Genomic DNA, 11243 nt, shown 5'->3' with positions numbered 1-11243 from the left:
ATTTATTACACATTAAACAAGATACTAACAAGCGATATACAACTTAACTATACACAAAACAAACTCTCTGATACAATATGAAATAAAATATGCTACAACACTTTGCTTTGATCCTAGGGGTACAAATCTAACAATGAAGTCTATAACAAAAATAAAAATGAACCAGCATGGACCAATTATGCAATATGTGTTACTAAAAACAGCTATTTAATATAATTTTAGACAATATTATCATTAAAATTATGTTTTTGTAACTTAATAATACAATGCAATCAGTCAGATTCAGAATGTCTACAACCAAAGAAACGCATAAAAACATCTCTAATGTGTCAGCAAGTCTCAACCTTAGGGAAAATAAAAAAAACTAAAATAAAATATACTTAAACATAAAACCAGGGTTTTTCTTACAATGGACTGAATTATTTGAATACTATTTATAACAAAATGTCTTGTATTTATAGGTGAATTAGATTCCTAGACAATATAAATTAGACTATAGCTATAAGTACATTTACAATTTGGGCCTATAATCATCTAATACAAATCTTAAATAAGGACCTTAAATGCCACAACTGTTTAAATATAATTATAGACTTTTTATACTTTACCAAATGTTTGCTCCTCCAAGCCCTGTGTTATCAATAATCACGCTATGTGTTTTCTCTGAATCCGGTTTCACAAAATCTCTTAATCCACAGCAAATACAGGCAAAAAGTTTCCAAGGATACCAAAAATATAGAATGGGTACAATCAGGATTTAGAATTCTGTTTCAGAGGAAAATTGGACAGCGTATCCACCCTTCTTTCATGCAACCCAGAGTCCCTTGTGAATGCTCAGTGACCCAATTTATCCTGTACTACAACTCCGCCCCAATCTCCAACAGCCATTCACAGGTGTGTGAGGATCTGTAATGCTTTGACTGGATGAATGCTAATTAGCCCCTGGGAATTATTCACTCAATGCTAAGTATAGCAGGTTGTACTTCTACTAATTCACTGCAAGATGGCGATGGTGAGTTGTGCCATAAAAGTAAACTTGTGTAACTTCCTTGTATTTATTTTTCTTAGAATATTTTTTTTATATATTATATATATATATATATATATATATATATATATATATATATATATATATATATATATATATATATATATATATATATATATATATATATATTCATATATGCATACACATAGTACATATATATATATATATACACATACATACATATGCATACCTACATCCATGTCTACTTACAAGCATGCAAATATATTTCATTTAATATTTTTTCTGTTTAACTAAAATGTACCAGTTTGAATGATATAGTAATTTACAATAGTTTCTCACTATATGTATATTTTAATCTGTCATGACTCCTCAATGCATGGTGATGCCTGGGAGTATAATTTGGTCAGGTAATCAGTATATATATATATTTTTATATACAATACATAAATGTACAAGTCACATTATATACATATATACAGTATATATATATATATATATATATGTACACACATATACATTTATACAGTATATACACAGATACACAGGAATACACATATTCATATCATACTGGCTATTTCATATACTTAATTCCATATTTAACTTATTTATACATATAGTTATTTTAAAAACATATGATCCTTATACACACATAATGCAATAATGGTCATTTTTACATGTCCTTCCTTACACATTTAATTGCTCTATACATTTAGATACGTGGGACATTATTTATCACAATGTGCCAATTCTTTTATACACCATTCTAACCTATGATTTCTTATAAAGGTTACCTCAGTTCATTTAGGGAGTGCAATGTAGACTAGCAGGTATCTCATTAACATATGCGTGAGAGCCCATTTGTTTGCTATTCCTCCCACCAAAGTTCCTAGACAATGGGACTCCACCTGTGTTTCTCTTTTGTGTTCACAAACAGCAGGGGGTTTTCCTGGCCAAGTGGTAAACTTTGGACACATGTGATCCAAGATAATTTACATTGTTATCTTATGAGTCATGGAGGTGTGGTAAATTCTAGCCAAATGTTCTTGTTTAATTAGAGAATGCTATATACAAAATGATTTTAAATACATTTCCTGTATCAAATTAATTATTTTTATAATTTAATAAAATAATTATTCTGCTATAGACAGTTCCCCACAGATGATGTAACAAGGTTTTCTAAATGTCATTTCAAGCGAAGCATCTTTAAAACCGATGGCAACAGTCCTATTTGTGGTGGAATCTCCACTGGTTTAGCTGCAGCAGCTAATCTCTCAGATTCCAGCCTTTGCTTCTCTAACTCTCTCTCATGTGCAAACGTGAACAGAAATTCCTTCCGCTGGATCTTTTCCTCAGTCGGATCCCTTCTTTCTTCCATTCGGAATTGAACATCTTTACAAATTTCAGAGAGACACCATAAAATTGTTTCATGTTTGCCCCTTGTTTTTAAATGATCCTCCTTTGTATAATTTTCTACAGGGAATATGTTCCTCACGCCCATCTGTCTGAATTTCTCTTTCACGTGAGCCAAGTTCTCATTTGTTTCATGGGTGAGAACCACTGTAGGGAGAACTCCTGTAAAAAGAATAAAAGTCATTATTGTCAGGATATAAAGTCATCACTATCTGTACAAGAAAAGACTGATAAGACGTCAGTTTGTGTAGCTGTGTCAGCCTAAGATTAGCAAGCTGAGTAGTGAATAGAGGGAACGCTATCTCAGTACTCTAGACAAAACCATGGTCATAGGGCTGTAATGCACTTGCTGTTTTACTGGTGGGGCTGTATTGTTAAGATTTAGGTCAATGTAGATAATTAAAGGGACAGTGTATTGTACAATTTTCTCTGCTTTAAGGCATTTCCAGATGATCTATTTTACGTGTCTGAGTGTATTTAAGTGTTTAGAAATAGCTCCTTTATTTTGTAATTTTAAATAGCTACAATTCTCTGCTCTATCCCCACCCATACTGAAAATTTCAGTACTTAAGTATTGTTTAGTGATGGGCAAATGTTTTACAACATTCAAAAAAAATTAAATGAATTTTAACACATTTGTTTGTTTCAAATTTACAATGTTTGTACAACATTCTAACATTCTTTAAAGGGAACCTCAACACCTGATTAACATATTCTAAACTAACTTTTTCTAATTGTGCAAAATAAACTAACTAGCAATGCTGTATGCAGTTTTTTCATCTTACTGCATTTTATTTTTGATAAAAGCTTTATAATTTAAACATTTATTTGCAGCATTGGATGTGCTATGCAAGCTGCCATTTGTTAAAGTAGGTTTCACAACAGTGTGTCATGTGATGCACACGGCACCAGCTATTACTAAATCACAGTGAGCCCTGCAGTGTCTGACAAGAACGGCTTCAGGCACTGTTATGTTTATAAATAGAACGAGCAGGGAAAGGAAGTGTGAGGGGGAGGCGAGGTGAAGACAGAGGGAGGCACAGGGGGAAGAAAGGCTCCGGAGATCATATGTAAGGTGATGAATGTCTCTTGTTACAATTTTTATGCAGCGTGAGTTCGCTTTCATTCTTCCCCCTGTGCCTCGCTCTCTCCGCCTCTCCTCCCCCCTCCCCCCTCCTTCCCTCCTCGTGCTATTTATAAACATAACAGTGCCTGAAGCCGTTCTTGTCAGACACTGCAGGGCTCACTATGATTTAGTAATAGCTAATCACGTGACAGTGTTGAGGAACGCACGTTACAAGATGGCAGCTTACATATCTTATACAATGCTGCAGATCAACGTTTACATTGTAAAGCTTTTATCTACAATAGAATGCAGTAAGATAAAGACTGCATACAGCATTACAATCAGTTTATTTAGGATAATCAGTAAAAGTTAGTTTAAAGCATTTCCAGCAGGTGTTTAGGGTCCCTTTAATGTAATAGTATTTCTAACGCTCTCTTTACATGTAATATTCAATTATGCAATATTTGAAAAAGCAAAATTTTAATTAATATATTTGTGTCTATTTTGTATCAATTTACTACATTTCCTACCACATGAACTATTGAAATTCTGAATAGTTATATTATTAACATTTGAAAACGATAAAAAACATTTGATAACCAAATTTTAGTGGATTTTCGTTCTTATCAACCTTCGATTGTCCAAAACAAATGTTCACAGGACTATTCATTCTACCAAGCAAATTGCACTTTTACAACGTTTGCCCATCCGTAGTATTGTTTATAGAAACAATATGTAAACAAGAATCAGTCATTGAAATTACACTACCAGTTGGGATTAGGTGAGATAGTTACTAAAATGTTAATTTTCGATTGCTCTCTCTAAGCCCCTGATGATCAAAGCATTGTGGTAATGGCAAAATTTTAAAAAGGGATCTGTAGCGCAATCATGAATGCCGGTGACATTTTAAAAAGGACTGAAATCAGTGTTTGAAGGCTGTCTCACAGAGAGACGATTTACTATACATCTCTGTAGGTGGTCATGCTTTTCTGATACTGGTGAAATTGTAAAAGCAATATCACTACCTACATTGAAGGTGTAATATAAATGAGCCTTTTACATAGGATTGTGTCATGAGATGCAGGACACAGCATAGAAGGTACAACGCTATTTTATTGCAGAGCATAGAAGTATACAGCTTGTACAACACATCAAACTTGGTAACTGCGACATAGACAATAAGGGCCCTAAACCTCGCCCCCATCCAGTGACGTCACTTCCCTTTCTCATCATATCTTCCCCCTTTTCAAAGGACAAAGCAAACATTTTTTTTTTCTTTTTGAATACATCAAATAACAAGGTATACAAGAAGCAAACAGAAATAGTTTTATTTAGTATACAAAAAATAACAAGTTAAAGAGAATATATATATATAAACAACATGAAATACCATCCTGACTTGAACATCGGGGTAGACTACCCTAGTCCACAGTGACCATGGGATTATTCTGCCCATACTGCCGGTCACTGCTCTAACTAGTGCTAATCCCGATATCGGGCTGGAAGTTTCACCACCCTTCCACTTGATATCATTTTACATGAACTTTCCTCTGATACAGAAGAAGGTGATTGAGAGTCTGCTGGAAGCAAAGACGTATCTCTGCTGTCATCTTGCTGAGGGGAAGGCACCCCTCTTAAAACAGGGGATCCCACCGGCAGTGGTACTGAGGCATCCAGTCCCAAACTCTCAGGTACTGGCTTAAGATGTTTTCGATTTCGATGTGTGACTGTCCCTCCATCAGTAAGGACTACATAAGACCTAGGTTCTGGAGAGCGTCCAATTACCGTAGCAGGCGTCTTCCATTTCTTCTCATCATCCACTTTAACTCTGACACTTTGCCCCACATTCAGCTCCTACAAGGGCCTCACAGAGTGTTTCCTGTCGTAGAAGAATCAATAGCCCCTTTTAGCCTTTTCATCCCTCCTAAGAGGGTAAAGTGGTGTGAATCTGAAGCTAAGATTGCTTCAAAATGAACTTTGTTGTTTGAGCTGCCCTTTCAGCCATTCAATTAGCCTGCGGGTAATGTGGACTCGCGTAGAATGGACAAAATCATATTCACTGCTGAAAGGACTGAACTCCATGGAAGCAAACTGCATTCCGTTATCACTCACTAACTCCATTGGTATGCCCCACCGGGTGAACAAGCTCTTGAGACGAGTGATAACGACTTGACTTGTGATCTCATTCAAGGGTGCAATCTCCAAATACCTGGAATAGTAGTCAATCATGACTAGGTACTTTTCCCCGTGCCGTTCGCACAAATCAGCAGCTATTTTCTGCCATGGGCCTGCAGGCAGCGGAGTAGAAATCAAGGGCTCCCTTCTCCGAGTAGGCCGGTGTTCCCGGCAAAAGGCACATTTTCACACATGGCTTGCGATGTCGGAACTGATCCCAGGCCCCCATACTGCCGTAGCTGCCCTTTCTCTGCACTTTGTAATGCCCAAGTGGACATTATGCTTAACATTTCCTGCCGCATGCTAACAGGAATAACAATGCGGTCCTGGAACTGCACCAACCCATCCAGCTCTGTGAGCTGCGACCTGACTGGTAAGAACATAAAGACATCCAGGCTGCCCGGCTCTCGGGCCAACCGTCTTTTATGTACTTAATAACTTCTTGAAGGTCAGTATCTAAATATGTCTCCTTTCTTATTTGCTCTAGCTTCCCTGACAAAATGGATTTGGGTGCCAGAACTGAATCTACATACACTTTCACATCTGATTCCGTTGAAGATTCTTCAGCAGCAGCCAGCGGGAGCCTGGAAAGTGTATCTGCCACTACCAGTCATTTCCCCCGCACATGCACTGCCTGAACGCTGAATCTGAGCAGCCTCATCAGACGTCTCTGGCATCTTAAGGATGTTTTGTCAATATCATAGGAGTTGATTAGAGGGTCTAGCGGTTTATGATCAGTCTCCAGACTAAATTTCTCTAAACCCACTAGGTAACGCTGGAAGCACTCACATGCCTAAACTGCAACCAGGCACTCTCTCAATATGGATGTATTTTGACTCAGCAGCTGTTAGTGTACGAGAACAGTAGGCAATGGGCTGTAGTTTGTTCTCATTCAACTGCAGGAGGGCGGCCACTAACCCATAACTGCTCACATCAGCACTAACCACAGTCTTTTTAGAAGGGTCATAGAACCCCAACACTGGGGCAGACCCCAGCAGGAACTTGACCTGCACAAAAGATTCTTCCTGTGAAGGTCCCGAGACCCAGGCAACATCTTTCTTTAACAACTCTGTGATAGGGTGTAGTATTGTGGATAAATCTGGAAGGAACCTGCCCACATAATTCACAAGGCCCAATATTTGTTCATCAGAAGGACTTTTCATCTGTTCAATAGCAAGGATTTCATCAGGGTCCGGCTTGATGCCATCCCCATTAATAATATGCCCAAAGTAACATAACTCAGCCTTCCTAAAATGGTGTATCTCCTTATTTAATTTCAGCCCGGACTCTATAATGGTCCGCAGCACACAGCTCAATCGCTGATCATGTTCTTCCAATGTAGACCCATACACCAATATATCGTCCATGATGACTGCCGTGCCCTCGTGGTTCCTTAGGAGAGAACTCATCTCTCTTTGAAAGATTTCAGGAGCAGAGGATATCCCGAAGGGGAGTCTGCAGAAGCAAAACTGACCTACTGGTGTAATGAAGGTAGTCAGTTTGCGGCACTTTGGATCTAGAGGTATCTGCTAGAAGCTGCTGGAAGCATCCAGTGTAGAGAAGAACTTTGCTCCAAGCCAATATCGGAGCTATGTCTCCAAGTGTTGGCAGCACATATCTCTCTCTCTCTTTACCACCTCATTCAGCCTTTTCAAGTCTACGCAGATGCGTACCTTCTCGTTTTTCTTCGCAACAGGCACAATGGGGGCACACCAGTCAATTGCTTCAACAACCTCTTCAATAACTCCCATATTCTTCATAAGCAGAAGTTCCTTCTCCACTTGAGGCATGAGCGGGAACGGAATTCTACGTGGAGTGGTAATGCTGTATGGGACTGTGTCACCTTTAAGTGATATTCGGACTAGGTTACAATTCAGTAGGCCCAATTCACCAAACATGTCTTCTGAAATCTCATTCACTCTGGCGACCAGGCCCAAACCACAGGCGGCTTTTCTGCTCAATAGGTTGTTAACACACTGACCACTTATCACATGTACCCACATGGTGAATTTCCTCTGCTTGTACTCGCAGCTGGCAAGAAATTTCCCTGCACAAACGATGCGGCCACCAGGACTATGGACTTTTGTTGTAACTTTCGCCAGCTGAGGCTGTCGAGGCAGTTTTATGAATGCTGCAAGGGACATAACAGTGATGTCTGCTCCTGTGTCAATCTTAAAGGCAACTTTGGCTCCCATTACAGTAAGAGTAACCCGCCAATCTTCATCTGAACCAGACCGTTCAACAACAGACCCTACAATGGACACTTCTTGACCCTCCTGATCACTATCCACCTGCATCTCCTTAATGTATTCAGTTTTACTCGCCACTTCAAAATGGCCCATTCGGTTACATTTTCAACATCTTTTGTCTTTAGCAGGGCATATGACACTCTGATCATGGGTACGGTTACACCACGTGCTGCGAGCATGCTGCGCCTATTCGCTTCTGGGCCTATCTGTTGCCCTTGGTCTACCACTCACACTGTGCCTTTTACTAGCAGCTCTCCTGAACTGCTGCACTTCATACACAATACTCTTGGACCTCAGATCAGCACTTTGCTTTTTCACCAGTTCACTCTGGCGGGCCATCCTAATAGTCCCATCCAATGTTAAATCAGCCTCCAACTGCAGCTTCAGTGAGACTTCAGCATCTGCAATTCCTATGACTATTCTGTCTCTGATTTGCTCTTCTTTAGCAACACCAAACTCACAGAATTCAGCTAATTCATACAGGCTGCGCACAAATGACTCCACAGATTCTCCCACATGCTGGGCACGTTTGTGAAAACAAGCTCTCTCATGAATCACATTTCTTTTGGGCACAAAGTGGGCACTGAGTTTGTTCATAACTATTTCAAAGTCAAATTCTTCCTCTTGTAAAGTAAAGGCATTGAACACTGGCTCCACATATTTCCCCATACAGTATAAAAGAGAATTAACTTGTACTTCACCACTCTCCTTGTCCAGCTTAGAAGCAATCCTGAAGCGCTGAAACCGCTGACGCCATGTGGGCCAAGCTGCAGGCTGAGAGAAATCAAAAGGCTCAGGTGGGGTAAAATTCAACATCGTCATTAATCAGGAAACAGAAGGCAAGTACTTCTGACACCATGTCATGTGATGCAGGACACAACATAGAATGTACAAAGCTATTTTATTGCAGAGCATAGAAGTATACAGCTTGCACGGCACATCTAACTTGGTAACTGTCACATAGACAATAACGGCCCTAAACCACGCCCCCATCCAGTGACATCACTTGCCACTCATCACAGATTGTATGTAATAAAATGTATATGTGTTAATTCAAACTCAACTACTCTTGTTAAAATACAATAGGGAAAATAACACATTAATAATACACCTATAGGAGCTGAGGGATTATGGGTACATTATTTTAATTATTATTATAATGCTTTATTTATAAAGCGCCAAGAATTAACGTAGCACTGTCCATGGGTACAATTGATACAATGATACAAAACTTGTAAGAGACAAGAACACATTTGTGAAACTAATACAGGAGGAATTGAGGACCCTATTCCCATGGGACCTTACAGTCTAAAAATATATAAATAAAACACTGTATATACATGTTTATGTAGTTCATTGTATAATGCTATAATATGCAGACATCCCAAGTCTCCCTGATTGTAATAGCGGCTCCCTGATGCCAGCAAATGGAATGCAATCTCCCTGAAACTTCAAGTACCATGATCCAATGTGGTCCAAATCTGGAAAAGTGTTTCTTTAAGGAATGCCTTTAGTTGCTGGGACATTATAAAACCCTCATGCATCAGTAACTAAAAAGCCCCCACTGATTTAAATAAAATAAAACGCAAATACTACCTTATTTACTGCACGTAATTAAACTTTGCATTATAAAATATTTGAGCATTCAACAAGCGTCACTGGAAAATAGGTTTGTTGTATGTGGTTGGGCAATAAAGGTTTTGTTTTTTTGTTTGTTTTTTAAATGTGACTTTAGTTGGAAGCTAAGGCCTAGATTTAGAGTTTGGCGGTAGCCGTGAAAACCAGCGTTAGAGGCTCCTAACGCTGGTTTTAGGCTACCGCCGGTATTTGGAGTCAGTCAGGAAAGGGTCTAACGCTCACGTTTCAGCCACGACTTTTCCATACCGCAGATCCCCTTACGTAAATTGCGTATCCTATCTTTTCAATGGGATCTTTCTAACTCCGGTATTTAGAGTCGTGTCTGAAGTGAGCGTTAGAAATCTAACGACAAAACTCCAGCCGCAGAAAAAAGTCAGTAGTTAAGAGCTTTCTGGGCTAACGCCGGTTTATAAAGCTCTTAACTACTGTGCTCTAAAGTACACTAACACCCATACACTACCTATGTACCCCTAAACCGAGGTCCCCCCACATTGCCGCCACTCGATTAATTTTTTTTAACCCCTAATCTGCCGACCGCCACCTACTTTATACTTATGTACCCCTAATCTGCTGCCGCTAACACCGCCGACCCCTATATTATATTTATTAACCCCTAACCTGCCCCCCACAACGTCGCCGCCAGCTACCTACAATAATTAACCCCTAATCTGCCGACCGCCACCTACGTTATACTTATGTACCCCTAATCTGCTGCCCCTAACACCGCCGACCCCTATATTATATTTATTAACCCCTAACCTGCCCCCCACAACGTTGCAGCCAGCTACCTACAATAATTAACCCCTAATCTGCCGACCGCCACCTACGTTATACTTATGTACCCCTAATCTGCTGCCCCTAACACCGCCGACCCCTATATTATATTTATTAACCCTAACCTGCCCCCCACAACGTTGCCGCCAGCTACCTACAATAATTAACCCCTAATCTGCCGACCGCCACCTACGTTATACTTATGTACCCCTAATCTGCTGCCCCTAACACTGCCGACCCTATATTATAGGAAAATTCTGATTGGCTGATGGAATCAGCCAATCAGAATCAAGTTCAATCCGATTGGCTGATCCGATCAGCCAATCAGATTGAGCTTGCATTCTATTGGCTGTTCCGATCAGCCAATAGAATGCGAGCTCAATCTGATTGGCTGATCGGATCAGCCAATCGGATTGAACTTGATTCTGATTGGCTGATTCCATCAGCCAATCAGAATTTTCCTGCCTTAATTCCGATTGGCTGATAGAATCCTATCAGCCAATCGGAATTCGAGGGACGCCATCTTGGATGACGTCCCTTAAAGGAACCGTCATTCTTCAGTTGGACGTCGTCGGATGAAGATGGGTCCACGCTGGAGGTCTTCACGATGGAGCCGGTCCTCATCGGATGAAGATAGAAGATGCCGCTTGGAAGAAGATGGTTGCCGGTCTGGATCGCCTCTTCTTCCCGGATAGGATGAAGATTTTGGAGCCTCTTCTGGACCTCTTCAGCCGCCGGATGATGGATGTCTAGCCCCCTCTTGGGTTGGATGAAGATTTTGGAGCCAGGATCGATCGGTGATACCCGGTGAGGTGAAGATAAGGTAGGAAGATCTTCAGGGGCTTAGTGTTAGGTTTATTTAAGGGGGGTTTGGGTTAGATTAGGGGTATGTGGGTGGTGGGTTGTAATGTTGGGGGGGGGG

At 40.1% G+C, this 11243-nt stretch overlaps 1 protein-coding gene across 1 annotated transcript in view; it reads right to left on the bottom strand.

The window, feature by feature from the left end:
* Positions 1-1212: 1212 nt before the first annotated feature.
* LOC128641576 (uncharacterized) overlaps positions 1213-11243 on the bottom strand; it is a 46432-nt gene continuing 36401 nt past the window's right edge. Inside the window, exon 4 of the mRNA XM_053694115.1 lies at positions 1213-2581. Within this exon, the coding sequence (XP_053550090.1) occupies positions 2193-2581 (389 nt within the window). The 3' untranslated portion in view covers positions 1213-2192. The remainder of the gene's footprint in view (positions 2582-11243) is intronic.

Source organism: Bombina bombina, chromosome 11 (assembly GCF_027579735.1).
Source record: "Bombina bombina isolate aBomBom1 chromosome 11, aBomBom1.pri, whole genome shotgun sequence".
Classification (NCBI taxonomy): Eukaryota; Metazoa; Chordata; class Amphibia; order Anura; family Bombinatoridae; genus Bombina; species Bombina bombina.
Note: the sequence above shows the minus strand (reverse complement) of the source record. Positions and strands in the feature narration are given on the sequence as shown.